This window comes from Cynara cardunculus (assembly GCF_001531365.2).
Source record: "Cynara cardunculus var. scolymus isolate 2C chromosome LG 5, CcrdV1, whole genome shotgun sequence".
Classification (NCBI taxonomy): domain Eukaryota; kingdom Viridiplantae; phylum Streptophyta; class Magnoliopsida; order Asterales; family Asteraceae; genus Cynara; species Cynara cardunculus.
In genome coordinates, this window is record NC_037532.1 from 5,873,707 (window position 1) to 5,892,643 (window position 18,937).

At 32.8% G+C, this 18,937-nt stretch overlaps 1 protein-coding gene across 1 annotated transcript; it reads right to left on the reverse strand.

The window, feature by feature from the left end:
* Nucleotides 1-2,462: 2,462 nt before the first annotated feature.
* On the reverse strand, nt 2,463-14,170 carry LOC112512101 (phototropin-1). The gene is made up of 23 exons (XM_025117908.1): nt 14,116-14,170; nt 13,445-14,025; nt 13,024-13,198; nt 11,540-11,722; nt 8,386-8,477; nt 7,992-8,295; nt 7,260-7,521; nt 6,947-7,017; nt 6,665-6,771; nt 6,502-6,551; nt 6,186-6,290; nt 6,005-6,064; nt 5,824-5,913; nt 5,409-5,570; nt 5,215-5,295; nt 4,979-5,082; nt 4,807-4,856; nt 4,539-4,645; nt 4,189-4,326; nt 4,056-4,107; nt 3,642-3,754; nt 2,946-3,086; nt 2,463-2,743 (listed from the first exon to the last, which is right to left on the reverse strand). The coding sequence occupies exons 2-23, from the start codon at nt 14,013-14,015 to the stop codon at nt 2,642-2,644; spliced, it is 3,120 nt and encodes a 1,039-aa protein (XP_024973676.1). The 5' UTR covers nt 14,016-14,025; nt 14,116-14,170; the 3' UTR covers nt 2,463-2,641.
* Between the last annotated feature and the right edge of the window lie 4,767 nt (nt 14,171-18,937).

Consider the following 18,937-nt stretch of genomic DNA (forward strand, 5'->3'; position numbering starts at 1 on the left):
ATATATATATATATATATATATATATATATATATATATATATATTTATTTATTTATTTATATCAAAAGGTTGTTTAATTAGAAGTTTTCTATTTTATTTATCTTTTTTTCTCATTATTTTGATTTATCAATACATTATTTCTAATAAGAAACCAAACATAATGAGGTGTCCTCCTCTGAACATTAGAAGTCTACCTTTTTTTTAGATTTTTTATTTTTTAAAATATTTGATATGTAAAAGACTTTTTCATTCTTATTTTTAAAATATGAAATTTATTAGCATAAGGTCATTTTGGTAATTTTAAAAAGTTTAACCTCCAACATTTTCATTTTCATCCTTGGAGGTGAAACTTTCAAACCCTCCATATGCTCCTAAATTATTTGTCAATGTTATTATAATATTAAATAAGTTATATATTATTCTACTCTAAATGATAAATATGTATTTCATTATAAGAAGATTTCTTTGATAATTTCACTTCCAACTTAATTAGTTTTAACTTTCACATTACATAACTTCATAGGAATATTCATTATGCTCTTTTCATTTTTCCATCTACTAATTAAAATAAACTTACAATAAATGGTGTGACACATTGTCACAAGATAATTTTTAAAAGAAAATTTCTCATTGTTTTGAATTTACAAAATGTTAAATACTTTTCTACCTGTGAATGAAAAATATGTATTTCATTATTTTCTCTAAAATGATAACATAATTTGTCAAGCCATAGACATCTTTAATTGAGCATTTGACATCATTATTTTATATAAATTTAAAAGTAATATATGAAGTTTCTTATGTGACATTGTGAAAAAGTTATTTCATAATTCTTTTTTTTTTTCAAACTTTTAGATTTTTTAAGATTTATTTTGTTGATTATATTAATTGTCTTTCATTAACTCATAAATATTCTAGACCTTTCGTTTTTCTATTCCATTTTTTATCTCATCTATATATTATATCTCATTTAACCTTTTTTCTTTTGTTTTACTAATTTCTCCATCATATTGCAAACTACACAATCGAATGTCTAATCAAGATGAAAGCTACATTCTTTATAATTTATTTTATGTTTTTATGTAAGCTATCTGTTGTTATTTTTGTGTTCTTTTTAGAGAATTTTTTTATCGATGATATCATTATTCTTTCTCCATACAATTTATGTAAGAATTGTTACATTTTATTTTTATAATTTGAGTAGGTTATTTGTGTGTTGATGAGTGTTTTCTATTCTATGTTATTATATTTTGTACATTTGTTTTTCTATGCATTATATATTGTATTTTTTGTTATGTAGAATGTTTTTATTGTCCATAGCGAATGTTATTCCTCTATAAACTTTTCCGATAACAACTATTACATCTTAAATGATTTGTGTGGGTTACATGTCGTTGACGCATGTTTTGTTCAAAAAATTCTTCTCTATTATATTTTACTGACTATGGTTTTTAGAGAGGAGAGAAATACATAAAATGTCATTGCATTAAAATTTTAATTCAAAATTATAAATTTCCTAATTTATCTATTAATTTGTAGTTGAGATTGGATCTCACGATTACCACAAACTAATCAGTTCTCCCTTAAATAAACCCCTATATATATCCTAACCCTGAACGAGTACATATTACATAATATAAATTATAATTATTTTTTGTTATTTAATTGGATTGGATCACACTATTTTGATGAAACGGTTCATCCTTATAAACCCTTCTCCTTCCACATTGGCATGTACCACTTCTTCTCAATGATGTAAAAATTTATGAACCGATCCATCAGGTTTAAGAATCTCTGATTGGAGATGCATTCAGTATCGATCATCAAGTACTATCATAATATCACCCTTGCACATGATATCTAGGGATGGTGATTTACCCCGATCCAGTGGAGAACCCGGTTCACCCGATCTGAACGGGGATTCCCCGCTAAATCGGGTCCCGAGACCGGAGATCCCCGGTAGATTCAAACCGGGGACGGGGATGTTACTCAAACTGGGGACGGAGACGGGGCCGGTGATCTCCGGTAGAATCAAACTAAATGATACTATTTGCGAGGTTTGACCGGGGTTTTACCGGGTATTGCTAAAGATTTGACCGGGAACGGGGCCGAGGCCGGGGGACGTTACTACAAACCGGGGACGGAGCCGGGATTACAAAACTCACCTCATCCCCATCCCGTTGCCATGCCTAATGACATCTACGTCTAAATAAACAATATTATAAATATATATGTGCAATATAGTAAAATGTAAAATTTAATTACAAAACCGAAATCGAATTGTTCTTAAAGTATTTTTTGTGAATTTTTTATTTTTTTTAAATGGATAACATTTGAATAAGTTTAAATAAAAATATAATAATAATTTATATTTAATGTTTTATATATTCTTAAAAAATTAAGAGCTAAAAAAAAAAAAAAAAAATATCAATTATTCTAATAACTTATATAAATAAAAAAGATTGCACAAATAATGTTGGATTTTCTTTTATTTCTTTAAACTATAAATAGAAAAGGCTTTAAAAAATAAAGAAAATAGAATTCACAATTTGAAACCATTACTTCTAATGAACTTCAGAAATGCAAAAAAATAAAAGAAAAAAAAACACACACACACACACAGTGCTTCTAGAATCTTCGATTAGAAAACATTATTCTCCAAGTCTTGAAGTCCATAGTCAACATCTTTGACTTTTTCATCTTCCGTTCCATTAAACACAGGAGTCTCCAACTTAGGAGGGTTCTGCACGTGGTTTATATAAATTAACAAATAAGGTCCTTAAAAATGTAAAAACTAGCGAAAAATAAAACGAGCCAAGCGGTTAAAAAACCGTGTATTCAAATGCTTACAACCTTCTAAATCAGTGAATCAAACTGATGTCTATCTATCAGATAAAGCACCCGACAAAACAAAAGCAATTGAAAACGGATATTTGAAAGCTTACCTGGCAACGAACTAAAGCCCAGTTGATACCACGAAAGAAAGGGTGTCGTTTTATTTCGTTTGCACCTTCGTGCGAACCCAACCGGTTCTTTGGATCTCTGTGCAACAATCTATAAATCAACTGCTTTGCTTGGAGGCTTACCTGTATTATATCGAAATTCTTGTAAATTCTGTTTCGTTAATCATATCATCTTTTCTGATATGAAAAGTTAGATATTGGAACATGGCACCATAACAAAATCGGGTTTCAAAAGACCAAAAATGTCTAAATGACGTAATCGACTGCTTTAGAGGACCAAACAATTGTGTATCATATGTAAAAGCGTTGCAATAAGTTTATATGATTATTTTAGTTACCCTAACATGTTTTTAGGACACTTCTGAAATAAAGTGTCCTAATATTTCTTATAAAAACAAGTGTCCTATAAAAAATGTTTTCTTAGGACAATTCTTAAAAGTGTTTTGTAAAAAAACTAATAAGACGCTTTATTTTTAAAAATGTCCTTAAAAACTTGTTAAAATGCCAAAAAAAACATCTTATAAACTTATTGCAATGCTTATATTGGACACACAATTGTTTGGTCCAATAAATTCAAGTTCTATAAAGAAGTCTGTTAAGACACTTATATACTTTTTGGCCCAATTTTCTTATGTTAGAATTCGTAATTAAGGTCATTTCTGAAGGAAAAAGACGCACCGGAATGCTACCAGGAAACTTGAGATCTTTATGAAGAACGTTGGCGAATGTTCTTTGCCTCGTCTTTCCTCTAAATGGTGTGTACCCGTAAAACATTTCGTACAGAAGAATACCTGTGATCGCAACCAGAAATCTAGCCATTAATTCACTACAAAACCGAGGACTATCAGCAAGAGAAAATTCCGTCGTAAATCCATCACTAAAGGCCTATCCTGTCACTGATCGGTCTCTGATAGTCCGTGAGTTAAAAGCTCGTGGGTGATGCTATTAGCAAGAGAACAGGTTTGTGGACTATCTGATCGTTAATCGTCGCTACATAGCGATGGATTAATCCCGTCGCTAATACTCAATTTTATTGTTGTAAAACTAAAAAATCTGTAAACAAAAATTGATAAAGAGAAGTAGAAAATCTACCAAGAGCCCACCAATCCACTGCACTAGAATGTCCAGCTCCACTTATGATTTCCTGTAAAATTGTAAAAAAATCTAAGAATTATCGAAAAAATGGAAGCGGAAGGAAAAGGGATTGATCGACAAAAAGACGAACCGGAGCAATATACTCTTCGGTTCCAACGAAAGAATTCGATGCCCGCACTGGTTCCGCCATGAAAATCGGAGTCTCTTGACCTTTCTGATGCTTCTTTTTCTTCTTCTTCTTCTTTTCACTTATTTCAGGAACCAAAAGCTGAATAAAGAAATCAAAAAGGTTTCATAAGCATCTAAAACTTAACTAGAACAATCTAGGATGACATCAGTAACTTAATTTTCGGCCTCTCGTAGCAAAGTGTTTGTTTGGAAGTCCACGTCTGCTCAGACACAGACCCGCAAACCTGTATACATGCAGGAACCTCCTCTCTCTTAAGATAGACACAGACCATCAAACATGTATATATGTACCTGAGGCTTGCAAGATGTCAAGCAGGAAAGATCAAAATCTGTCAATGCAACATGCCCAGTGCTTTGTATCAATACGTTTTCTGGCTTCAGATCTCTGTAAATAATACCTGCACCATCGATTTACAAGATTCATTTAAAAAACAACCGACACTACAATAGAACTGGCTTAATAGAACGTCAAATACGTGTGGTGTTAGATAACTGCTGATGGAACCGAACGGATTTGATGGTTATTTTGCTTGCAAACAGTTGGAAACTTTCGGCCTACCTTGACAATGAAGGTACTCTAGCGCCACGAGCACCTCAGCAGCATAGAATCTATGACGAAAAGAATACGAATTCTTTTATGTTGGAATTATCAATAAAAGAACACGAATTATGGAATTCAAACCACCCTTTGGCCTTAACAGTAATCTCGAGTGTCTAATTAGAGTTCATACCTTACTGCATCTTCCTTCAAGACCTTCATCGGCTGTCTGTCTAAAAGCATAAAAAGTTCTCCCCCAGGACAATAGTCGGTGATCAAACAGACATGAGTTTGTGTCTGTAAACAACAACATTTTCATTTGTTACAGGTTGACAGAATTTCTAGAAACTATATCAGAAATTCTAGAAAACTAGATTTTCTACTGATCTAGGAAAGATGAGACTCTGAAAACCGAATACGAGAACTAACCTGAAATGAAGCGTATAATGCTGGAAGAAACGGATGGTCTAAGATATCCAAGATTTCCCTTTCGGCACAAGCTCTATGCACCTATTTCGTGTAAAAAACTGTGAGTTTGTGACGGAAATGGAGGAAACAAATGGTAGGAAATTTTGGCGATGGAATATTGGGTCATAAAAGAAGTAGAAACTCAATGTTCTAACCTTGTTACGGTTGATCATGACACCTTTATCCATTGCTTTCATCGCAAAAAATTCTCCCGTTCCACATAACTCGACCAAATGAACACTGCCTGTATCGCCAGATCCTAGAGGTTTTACGGGCCTAAAATGCTTGAGTCCTAACTTCTCTCCACTCTCGATAACCTACATAAACCAGACATCGAGTAAATTTGTTTTTATAAGACAATTTCAAATATTGCCATATAAAACGACTTACAGAGCGATATTTCAAAAGTGATTAAATTTGTTAAATTGCTCAAAAACATCCCACCAACTTAATTTAACACATTTACGACAAACAACTACTTGCTCCAATAAACTAAAGTCCTATAAAATAGTTTATTAGAACATTTAAACATATTTGACGTCTTATAAAATTGATTTAAGGGCGTTGTACCTTTAAAATAGCTTTCCAGGCTGCGGTATCCCTTCTATGTGGCTTCGGGTGAACCGGATTCGAATGTTTTGCCCATAAATCATCCGGGCTCTGCGTATAATCAAGTAATTTCACTCCATATTCAATTATAATTCGGTGTAGAAATATCTTTACAGAATAGTTTTTATGTTCAAGATGTTACCATATTAGCATCTGGAAGCTCTCGTACTGCTTCATCGACGTTTTCTGCTGTTTCTTTCACCTGAAAAATGGCCGAAACACGATACTTTTGCAACCATCAAAATCGCCCATATCCCGTTTACGTAGATACAACAAATTAAGTATAGGCAGGCTAGTAGGGTTTCTGATCAGATTCTAGTTACCAGAACTGCACCATCTTTAGCTGTAGTTTCAGGTATACAATTGTGAAGTGGCTCAACATGCTGACTTCCATCTAATTGTACTCCAATGAAGTATTGTACTTCTCCCTATAAAGCACAAAATACATATAATCTTTATATCTATCTATTTTAACTTAAACGATAAAGATTTCTTTCCAGGAAATGCTCAGAATAATCCAAAAACAGATCCATTAATTGACGGGTTTTAGAAAACCCGTCAATTAATGGATCTGAAAACGTAGACATTTTGTGTATTTCCCGGGCATCATATATTCATTAGACCACCTAGAAACAGCACCTTTTGATCACGCATCGGCTGCAGATGAAACAAATTCCAGAACTTTTTGCCTGATCGATTGATTGCAGCGTAAGGAGATTTAGCGACGAATAAACCTATGTTTTTCTTTGAATTTTTTGATATTCACAAACATATAAGTATAGTTTTGTGTGTGTGTATATACCGCTTTTCGTGTAATTGATGAGTTGTACGGTAACCTCTCTTTGGTTATCGATTGCATCTCTTATTTTTTTGACGGTCGATGGATCAGTTTCTGGCCCTTGAAGAAACCTTCCGATAAAAAAACATAACAAAGTTACGATGTAGGAAGATTATAATCCATCACTAAAAAGATGCAGAAAAAAGCATTTAAACAGTCCATTTTAAGGCATGGTCGTACGCATATATAATTACATTACGTAGATTTGGATAATTGTTACTGAAAATCTACGAAGGGGTCGCTTACCTGCAATTTCTTCCCAGGATCTCTTCACGGCTATACTCCGTTAGCTCTAAGAAGCTATCGGACGCAAAAATCTAGCAATCAAAAGCATGAAAATGTTAGAAATTCTGAAATTTCGAACTAATTATTTTGAGACGTCATAGAATTCCGTTCACAAATATATTGGAACAAAAATGCCATTGAATTACTAGTAATTGGTACCAAGTAAAAAATTATCAGATGTTAATTGCTTTTTAGAGAGTAATCTAACGAGCTTCTACTTCAAATCTGACGGATAAATTTACTGATTGGTAATTCAGTAAAGTACTAGACTTACAATGGGATTATCGGGAAGTCGTGGATCGGTGATGACAAAGTTTTTCTCGATACGTTCAAGTGTCGTTGCAAGATCAATACCCTTTCTCATCTCTTTCTTTCGTACTTTGTCGTCCAAGCTTTCGGGCCTCGATTGAACATCCTTATTTCGTGCAAATTCATCATCTTCGTCGTCAACCTCACCGTCAATGTCCTGAATGTTTACATCTCCTTCGAAACCATCATCAAATTCTTCGCTACTTTTTCGGTTATTCTTCTTAATCCTATATCATAAACATATGCATTAGAATCCTTAATTATATATACACACGTATACAGGAATTCACGTTTCTTGTACTCCAAGTAACATTACATGCATACAACGTATTCTTTTCGCAATGCATTAAGATAATTTGATCTTAAAAATCAAAAAGATGGATCTTACACTACAACAAAATGGGTTTCTACATTATATATATATAGTTATATGTTGTCTCGGTGGAGGTTTTTTCATAGATAAAAAAAAACATGTTTTATTATTGCAAGAAACAAGTTTAGAAAAACTTGGCTTTCTGTATAAAGTCTCCACTAAAAGCTTATTAAATAAGACATTTTCTTTATAATTAAACTACTACCAAATAATCATGTATAACTGATCAAATTAACTACGAGTCCCGTTAAACTACTAACAAAAGAAGAATTTATATTAACATTTTAATTACTGTAACGAGAGACGGTGGATATTATTGAGTACCCAATGAAAGAAAGGCGTTTTGTTTTCTTCTGCTTCTTTTCAGGGAGCTCGTTGATGGACTGCATGGTGGTGATGGTCCTTACTCCGGCATGTGAATTCCGCCTGGCCGGAGGTGGTGGCGGCGGAGGAAACATAGTCTCTGCAGAGTTTCGCCGCCCAAAACCCGCCACCGCATTGGTTGTGTCTTGGTCGCCACTGTTCCTGGAAAACGGGTGGCGGTTGGTGGACTCACTGAGTGATCTTGGTCTTTTCACCGCCTCCACCAACTCCGTCACCGAGCTACTTGCCATCTCTTTTTGCCGAGCTGCAAGATTTCCGTCGGATCAATCACATCGATCAGTACTATCTGTTTAATTAAAAAAACAGTATGTGATCAAAGAGGAAAATGGAGTACCATCGTATCGGATCAAAGATTCCGGCAACCCGTTTGGCCGGAGCATCTTCTCTTTTGTTCCTTCGGTATGCTTGCTCACCTCCACTTGCATTCTATATATGTATAATCCACATGAAAAATGAACACCATTCATCAAATTGTTCGATAATACAATCCATCATACAATAGATTATGAATTTGTAACAGTTGTAAAATACCACATGTTCTTGAATTTTGAAATAATTAATGCATTTCAATTGTCACGATATAATAAATAGGGGTTAGCTCAAAGGTCACCGGTTCAAGTCTCGTAAAACTACTAAAAGTTTTCCCGGTTGTTTTGTAAGACCCTTGAAATTTGTGCGTAAGCTAGTCCAAATACACATGATAAAAAAAACATAATAGAAACGGTTTTTTTTAATGAACCCACCAAATTGAAGTTAAAATACGGTTGCTAAGGTCGTCTTTTGTACTAAAGATAAGGACGTACCTATGTATGTCTTAGTGGGCTCCCGTTTATCAGCTAAATTTATTTTTGTAAGTAGGATATTTTTAGGTATGAAAGGTGTATCCGTTAAACTTTGAGGGATGCTCAAGGATATTAGAAAATATAAAGAAGATCAACCGAAAAATCAATAAAGACGCTCGAAATCAACCAAAGAAAGCCACTCGAAATCAAAGAAAAACTTTAAAACTGTTAGACTAAAAACACATCAGACGACTTTGCAGGTCTTTAATCCACCTAAAATGCTATTTTGATTAATAATGTAAATTGAGTGGTAAAATTTAGCATTAGTGCTATATTTGGTCCTCTTGTGGTCGTTCTTCTTTCTGGTTCTCTTGTCCTTAAACATTTTTTTGTAACATATTTATATAAGATGTATAGTTTTTTATCAGATAAAAGTAAAGCTTTATTGAATACATACTCTATTAAAACGTCTCAGGACAACTCAAGTTCTGAAATACATATGTTCTTTCATTTTCGTATCCAAAGGCTTTTGATATGCACAAATTAACCCAAAAATTGAACATCGACCTTCATTTGATTTTTTTAAGTTCTTTTTACTTCTAAAGGGCCGTTTACCAATTATGCTTACCGGGTCACTAATTTTATTGGAAGAACATAATAAGAACCGAGAATCTTATCACGTAAAAGCAAGACAAGAATCTAAAATCTTATCCGATAAATGCTTACCGGGTGATAGATGTTTACCAACAATTTTTTTTAAGGCTGAGAATATTACCCGATAAGATAAAAATGAATGATGACTCTTAAATATAAACAATTACCCTGTAATCGTTTGGCAAACGATCCCTATAAGATATCAGTAATTATGCAAAACTACTATTCGTCTGTATGGTAGTCACAATTTGGCATTTCCACCTTCTGAACGAGTCAGAACCTTAAATTTAAGACAAGTGATCATCACGTGACAGTCACATGCCAAGTTTTGGAGTTTTTATGTTGATGGAACAGTACGTATAGTAACAACCATTAATAAATTGTCAACAAAAAAATTATTAAGAAATTGAAAATAAAAAAAGGTACACCAAATAGTGCCATACGGGAAATAGAGACAAGACCCCAAAGGGTGGCCCATGCACCCATCAACTCAAAATATTGTGGTTCCAATGGTCCATATATGGACCACCATGCCTAAGTAATGGAATGGATACAAATGGGTGAAATTACTAAACTAACCTTGGTTGAACCCCGAAACGTGCCGGTCACTTAGACGTTTGTGTCTTTGTCATGAGAAAAACAGATGGAGGTACACCGGTCATTTCGTATACAGATCTTTTGGGAAAATATGCTGTAATTAATTTTGTACGTTCTTTTTAAAGGAAAACTATTTAATGAGAAGACAAAATGGAACATATCATGTGGGGTGTACGATTTGATAGGATGACGATGGATCTGATCTCGTGAGGGTAAAGAAAAATGTGTTTATATATCCATCGACCATCGATAAGGACGTTATCAGACGTGGGTCAGAGTCATATACCCAAGCGTAAGTGGCCTCTAAAGGAACCCAACCCTAAAGATAATCATGCACTACAACGAAATCATTTTTTTAAGAATGTCCAGCTGTCTTTCGACGTTCTATGAATACCTAACGTGACATCAATTTTGACCAACTATTATTCGTTTTATAAAACAGCGTTAACAACAAGTCGCTACTGTGTCATATACCCCTATTAACTCATTTACAAAACTTGTTATGTAAGAACAATTTTCATAAATCGTATTGTAAAGAGGTTCACATAACGATTCATTTCTTATTTGAGTTGCTAGATTGTCCAACTTCATTTATGACGCCATTATGTATGGTGTATAATTCTTGGTCCTATAACCATAAAGTACCATTAATTACTAGAACGTTGAAGGTCATCTACCCAAAAACGCAACCAACTCAAATGGGTTTAACATACCCACACGACATTAAAAAAAACCCGTCATGGTCAGGTTACGCAAATCTTTCGGTTATTTTAAGTCATCGAATGAATCTGGTCTTATCAACAACAACAATAATGATGATATATAGATATATATATATATATATATATATATATATATATATATATATATATATATATACTAGAAGATTACTAGTGCAATGCAGCGAGATACATCTTGATTTTAATATTTCGTTATATTATTTATCTCGGTTGATGTTATAATGTGGTCTTATGTGATTTTGAAGATATCACAAGAATTTGACAAAAATATATTGATATTAATATCAAATTAACTATTTAAAATTCCTCATTATGTGTAATTTTTAAATACGACTTTTTTATTATAATTTAGTTTAGACTCAATAACGAAGTAATTTATATTTCATTTAATAATATAATATTATTATAAAGATAATAATTAATTATTTTGTTAGAACTCAATAATTATTCTGATTATATTTTAGATTTTTTATATTTTAAAATGAGATATTTATCTTTTATTTGATTACGTTTATCCGCAGTTAGTTATACGAATTCAAAAATGAAGATTTAATAAGTTGTACTTATGCATAATTTACTTGTAATCTTGAATTTTAAGTAATATGCATCAATAAACAGTATTTTATGCATAAAAAATGGTTTTTAAGAGTTTTTATCAAATCCTTTATAACATAGTATAGATATAGAGAGAGATATGGATGCGGGAGAGACTGACCCAATGAATTTGAGGGTGTTTCCAGATTCGTCTTTGATGGGAGAAACAGTGAGAAGGTTCCAAAAGGGGGAGCCATCCTTCTTGTAATTTAGGAGTCTCCCACAATATGTCGTACCTTTCGCCAACGCTTCCCTGATTTTAGCCACATCTTCTGGGTCCGTGTCTGCACCCTGTAAAAATCGGCTGCAACCCAATGTAATTAGGGGCCGTTTATTAAACGCTTACTCGGTAAGTATTTATTGAACAATTTTCTTCATCGAATGAGCATGGCAAGGGGCAAGAATCTTACCCGGTAAGAACGATGATAAAGATAGAGAGTCTTACCCTGTAAGTGAGGGTGACAACTTTTACCCAGGTAAGCGCTTACCAGGTAAATTATTGCATAAATACGTTTTGATAACTACAATTTTACCCGATAAAATAAATTATAGTGTTGACTCCTAACGGAAAGCGTTTACCAAGTAAGCATTTAGGTAAACGACCCTTGAGTAATGCGTTGATAATTTACGGTAATTTTTCCAAAGTAAAAATATGTGAATAAAAATAAAAATCATTGAGATAGCCAAAAAAACACTGTTACTTGTGACAGAAAGGCAGCAAAATGACAATCAATTCGCTTAAAAGCAGATTTTTTCCAATAATTCTGAGCAATATGATTCTTCAAACAAATTGTTTAATTATTTCCTTTTTTATTTTTGACATATTTAATGCACCAAATTTAGTATTAAAAAAAATGCAATTAATAGAAAATGTTCAGGAGTTTATAAATTAATGGTTTAAATTCTTTGGAAAAAAATTAATGGTTTATTCAGTTATTATTATTTTAATAATTATTTTTGTGGTCATGATTAAATTAAGATTTATTTATAAATTCTAAAAATTGACCAAATTATTTTTTGACAGATCACTTAAACCCACCATAAAAGTTTACATACATTATATGACTTTTCTTTCCTTTGCTATATTACTCAACCAACCAAACATGCTTATTTTGCCATATTTGGTAATTATGGTGTATCTAATGTCGTATTTACCTATTATAAAGCAATATAAATTATTATTTTTTTTCCGGACTTTACCCAAAAGTTACTAGATCTGTAATACCTAGGTCTGCTATGATTGCAAACCAACTAAACGATAAATAAATCAACGTTTTTGGATCAGACCCATAACCATCGGTCCGTAATTATTATGGGCTCGACCCAAAAACCCATTTTCCTATTAAACCTCCAAGGTGGACATTTACAGATCTGATATTATATATTCAAGGAAAATGAGTTTTGGACCGGATCCATGATAATTATGGACCTGAACCAAAAGGTGTAAATTTTTTTGTTTAGTGGGTCCCACTAATTGCGGACATAATGTCTTTTTAGTAAAGTCGGGAAAGAAATGGTTAAAATGTCAATTTGGTTAAGAATATGGTCATTTGGGTCAATTTCTTTAGAAATAAAGATAAATTATAAAATGAAAAAAATTTATACCAATTTCTGCCGATTACTTCTTTAGAAGTATAACCGGTCATCTTGAAGAAACCTGCACTTGCATATAAAATTGGATAGTCTGGTTTTGTAGCATCAGAAACCACAAACGTCTGTTGAAATGTCGATAATGCATCCTTCAAGTCCTCTGATACTCTCGGAAATCCTTTCTCTTTTCCTGCACCAATGATCAATAATAAAAGGAAGACATGTTTAATTTACACACACAATTAACATTAACCATAATCCTATAATCATTAAATCATCTTAAATAATTCTTAAAATTGCAATAATTATTAGAAAAAAAAATACATAAATTCTTATTTATAAAATATAAACATTTTTGTGTTGCAAATAAGCATTTTTGTTTAATATAAAGTTTAAAAAATTACTTCTTAAATACTATAAATCAATGCTAAATTACCCAATCCATCATCTGAAACATCACTTGAACTCTGAACGGAGTTACCCGAATCCCTTCTACTCGAACCGGGTTTAGCATTCGGATCCTCGCCGGAGGTTCTTACTTTAACCCCCTGCGGCTTACCGGTCTCGGTGTCAGTTTGCAGAACCAAACCCCACTCCGCCGCCCTTTGTTCAGCCGCACCCAGTATTCCACCCGGTGACTGTGGTGCCAGTGCCACTACCCCCGCCGCGGAACTCCTAGCAAAAGGTGGGGACTGCGGCGGCATCGTCACCGGCGGAGCCTCATGCGGATTAGGGTCTTTGAGAGCCATCCATGACTTGTTGATCTCATCAGCTGGCAGTCCGCCGGAGCGAGAGGAAGAGAGGGTGACATTATCATTGACTTCAGTTGACGGCGGTGGTGGTGATGGTTCCGGGTGGTTCTGTGGTGACTCCGTCCAGCTCCGCCAGGTGGGTTGCGACCGGAATTGTGAGGTGGTCTCGTTGGTTGATGGGTTGAATACTTCAAGTGAGCCACGGACGTCCCTCTGAGCTGGTAGGAACACTGGGGATGATCTTTTTGGCTCCATTTAATTCTCTCTACATGATCAACATGCAAAAAACTTACATATAATTTATAATCATAATTTTCAGTGATTTAAATGAAATTAAAGTGAAAAAGATACAAACTTTGGAGAAAAAGAATGGAAGAGGAGATAAGGAGATATGGTGGAGATAGTGTTAATGGAGACTTTGAAGAACTGAAGTACAAGAAGCCCAAATGGAAAGATATCTTAGGGTATGATAGTAACACATGGAGTGTGAGAGTGATCAATCTTATTCAAGGATAATTTTGTCATTTCCCATATGAAAGCTATAATAGATCTGATGAAAGAGTCACTTGATGACCACAAGGAAAAAAGTTTACTCTAAAAAAAATGGATGAAAAGACGAAACTACCCTTCACCGTTGCTATTCGATTCTATATAAACCAGTGGAAGCAAAATCTTAAGTAGACAAAAGCATGGAACTTTGGAATTCTTAACGTTTTAAAAGTTTTTTTTATTTTTATAATCATAGATTTTCGGATCAGTTTAATTACAAACACAGATAATTTATATATCCATAATTTTCAATAAAACTAATTTGCAAGAAACAACAAACACGACTTCTTGAATTTTAGATTTCGGAATGATTAAAAGTATTTAAACCCAGTGGCGGATGCACACCAAAAGGGTAGGTGGCACAGGCCCCCAACAAGCTAACCCCAAATTCCCAATAAACACCCCAAAATAAAGCATGAGTGTTAGGTTTAAAAAAAAAATTAACCAAGAATTATTAATAGGCCCCCAACAATTAAAGGAAAGACTACAAATCTAAATTTATATATGCATCTTATTTATAACTATTACTTCAATGAGTCATTATTTTAAAGATCAATTAAACGCTTAAGTTTCAAGTCTCAATCTGTTGAAAATCATTTTATTTTTCTTATTTTGTTTGCTATAATACTAATGATTTGATTAATCACTATTTGATTTTTTCCAACTTTCTTTTTGCATTTTATTGTTTTATAGATTTATAATTATTGTTATTTGTTAATTATTAATTTTCTCTTTCTTAATTGTTATTTGATGTAGGATTCTTTAATTTGTTATTTAATTTGGGTTTGTTATTTTGATTTAAGGTTTGCTACTAGTTTGTCTTTTGTTTTTGATTTCTTGGCATTTTGCTATCTGATTTTTTTTAACTGAATCTAAGTTATCGACCTCTTGTTCTCTAATTTCTTGTTACTAACTATTAATGTGTACTGTGTTCATTTGCTTTGGTTTAACCGAAAAGTAAAATATGTACATGACAATATGATGTCTCGGTTTATCCAAAATAGTCAAAAATTAATTGAAAAACAAACTGAATAAGTTATATATTTATTCGATAACTGAACCATTTAATCTGAAAACCAAATAACCCGAAATCGTATTGGTTCGAATGAGTTATTTGGTTTCAAAAATTTCTTTTGACACTCTTAAACGTGCCCCCAATAATACAAGTTTTTGGATCCACCACTGTTTAGAAGAAAAAAAAAAGATGTTATGAAATAGATGTAGAACACCAATAAAAGGTGATAATAATGTAAAACTTTATTTAAAAAAATATATAAAAATTTATTATAAAATATGTGTCTATTGAAGTTGCTATGGACCATGTGTGTACGCTGGACAATAGGACTGATGTGAGTCCAAACAAGGGTAGATGTCAACATTTATTTGTTGAAAAGAGCAAGAACTAACTTCAAATCAAACACTCTATATATCTTACGACCAAAATATCATGAGAAAACCAATATATATATATATATATATATATAGAGGGTTGGGTTCTGGTGAGAAGTGTAAGAAGGGATCTGGACCCTTGATCACCTTTAATTTCAAACTCACCCACGAATCATGCTTGATATGGGGATTGATCCGACACATCTCGGTGCATCATCTCGTTGCATCTCATTCTAATGTGCATCCATGGGTGTTTATAACGCTTCTTACATTAACTTTCATTCTCACCGGAACTCAACTCAATTAATATGTATATGTGTGTGAATAGGGGGAGAAGTTCAAACAAGAAAGACGATTAATTTGGGAGAAGTACAAGAAACACCAAATCACATAAGATATGAACGCGTGACATTTTATATGCCATAGCATGGATTACTTTTTCTGTATCAAGTCGTCTGCGTCCTTTTGAAGGCGTTGTATCGCTATGATCAGATATACTTGTTGCATTTGTAACAAATCGATACAACGCCATCCAGAATAGCATACAAACACATGCATGAAGGTGGTGAGGAAAAGTAGGGTTACCTTAGCTTTTGTTGCAAGTGAAAGGTGATGAGTTGTAATTTGAGTTCTTGCTTGCTACACTACTCAACCAGCTTCAAATGTGCATCAAGTAATCATCTCTGTGAGAAGTCTGTTTTCTTCAGGTAGTGTGTGTGTGTATATATATATACATACATATATATGTATGTATGATGTGTAGAGAGAGCGAGTGTGTGTTGTGTGTGTGATTGGAGAAAAGGATGAGAGAGAGATAGGGAGATATCAGAGAAAAGGGTGGCATTGCCCATGCCAATGCCCATGACAAACAAGCTCACAAAATTCACATGCTTCCTACACCATTTCCAACATCCCCATCATCAATCACACTTATCTTCTACAGTAATATAATCAATTATTTCATAAAAAGATACAAAATCCCAATCACAACTAATATATACATATACACGGCTGGGTTCGCGTGAGATCAAGGGTTTTTCGTGAGACCCATAAGACCAATTTATGTTCATTGATCAACTTTATAAGTTAATGATCTAATGGTCTAAAGTTGTACGGTGATAATTTTGTGATTATTGAGAAGTCTCGTGGTAATTTTGTGATTATAAATGTTCAAATTGTAGATCTAATCTACAGGTCTCAAGAAAAACCTTTGGTCTCACGTGATCCCAAATATCTCTCTCTCTCTCTCTCTCTCTATATATATATATATATATATATAACACTCTTAGGGTTTCCTCGTTTATCTTCTAAATCTATGTGCCCCCGCTCCCCCATTTTCTCCTGGTTTAGGGCACCACCCTGATATCGGTTTTCCAAGATGATAATGTCAAGGAATTTTGGGGTTTATGACTTGTATCAATTAGATACAGTAATGTCAATATCGTGTTTATAGAACAACAAATGTCTAAATGTTCTAATATACGGTTTTATTTTTAATAAAGTTTCTAAAACATTTTTCAAATAGAGTATTGTATTACACTAAAATGAAATTGGGGTTATAGGATGTCAAAAAATTGTAAGTGTCTTAATAGACTGCTTCATAAGATTGCAATTTATAGCACCAAAAAATAAAATGTCGTATCTAAAGCGTTGCAATAAGTTTATAAGACATTTTTTGATGTCATAATAAGTTTCTACAACATTTTTTTTAATAAAAAAAGTCATATTAGCTATTTTATATATAAGAGACTATTTGAAAAAAGTGTTATATAAAAATATGGGTTTGTATGACACTTTTAAGCTAATGTGACTTTTTATTAAAAGTGTCCTAAAAAACTTGTTACGACGTCCAAAAACGTCATATAAATATATTACAATGTATTTAGATATGACGTTTCATCAAGACAATTTTTCAAATAATATCATATAAACAATTAATAGGGCAATTTTTTAAACAAATGGTCCATAAACTTGTCAAGACGTTCAAAAACGTTCAATAAACTTATTGTAGCCATTTTCTCCATTTTTGTTATAGCTATTGCAGCTGCTGAAGCCGCTATTGGAGGAAGAAGAGGATGAGTATTTTTTTTGGAAATCATATGACTCACAATTGTGTTATATGTTTGGCAAATTTTGAAACTAGAATATTACCTCCTAAAATATTGACCAGGTTTCTTTTGGCTATGAAGTATTAGGGTCCGTTTACTAAACGTTTAGAAGTTCTTTGTTTACCTCTTAATAGTTCCATTAAGAGACAACCTCTGAATCGTTAAGAGGTGAATCTTGTTTGGCAAAAAAAAAGTTTGTCTCTTAATGGTTCTTAAACCCTCTGAATGATTTTGTATCCTGGATCTCCCTTAATCATTAAGAGCCTTAATTTTATTGTACACAATTACCAAACAATTATATTTTATTTTGCACTATATCATGAGAGTCTCTTAATTATTCTGACCACTTAATCATTCTGCACCAAACCATTCAGCAATTGCCAAACAGCCCCATACCCGGTAAGTGTTTATCGGGTAATTTCTTTACCGGATGAATAGGACAAGAGTCAAAAATCTTACCCGGTAAGAGCAACGATAAAGATGGAGAGTCTTACTCAGTAAGTGAGGGTGACGACTCTTACCCGGGTAAGTGCTTACCGGGTAAATTGTTGCATATGATACCATTTTGATATACTACAACATTACCTGGTAAAATAAATTATAGTGTTGGCTCCTGACAGTAAGCACTTACCGGGTAAACATTTATGTAAACAGCCCCTTAATGTTTTTTTAATTCATCGATTATTTGATACATGCTTATATACTTAAAACACGTTTAATTTGATGGAATATTTTTGAAAGTCTTGAATTTCGTATACAGATTTGAAATTATAGGGATTTGAAATCTTTATAGTGTTTGGCTTATAAGATTTACTAGAAGCGTACTCGCGCAATGCAGCGAGATACATTGTAATTTTAATATTTCATTTTATTATTTTTCTCAGTCGATGTTATAATATGGTTTTATGTGATTTTGAGAAAACGATGATGTTTTTATTTTTGCACAAAATATATGTTTGAAGATATCATAAAAATTTGACAAAAATATATCGATATTAGTATCAAATTAACTATTTGAAATTTCTCATTTTTTTGTGTAATTTTTTAATTCAATTTTTTATAATTTAATTTATGTACAATAACGAAGTAATTTATATTTGGATTAATAATATAATTTTTTTATAAAGATAA

Excerpts from the sequence above, each read along its gene's own strand:
- LOC112512101 (XM_025117908.1), bottom strand. The coding sequence starts at position 14,015 with ATGGAGCCAAAAAGATCATCCCCAGTGTTCCTACCAGCTCAGAGGGAC. Across the intron at positions 7,018-7,259 it reads GACTTCCCGATAATCCCATT|ATTTTTGCGTCCGATAGCTT; the intron begins GTAAGTCTAGTA and ends TTTGATTGCTAG. Across the intron at positions 2,744-2,945 it reads GGGCTTTAGTTCGTTGCCAG|AACCCTCCTAAGTTGGAGAC; the intron begins GTAAGCTTTCAA and ends AACCACGTGCAG.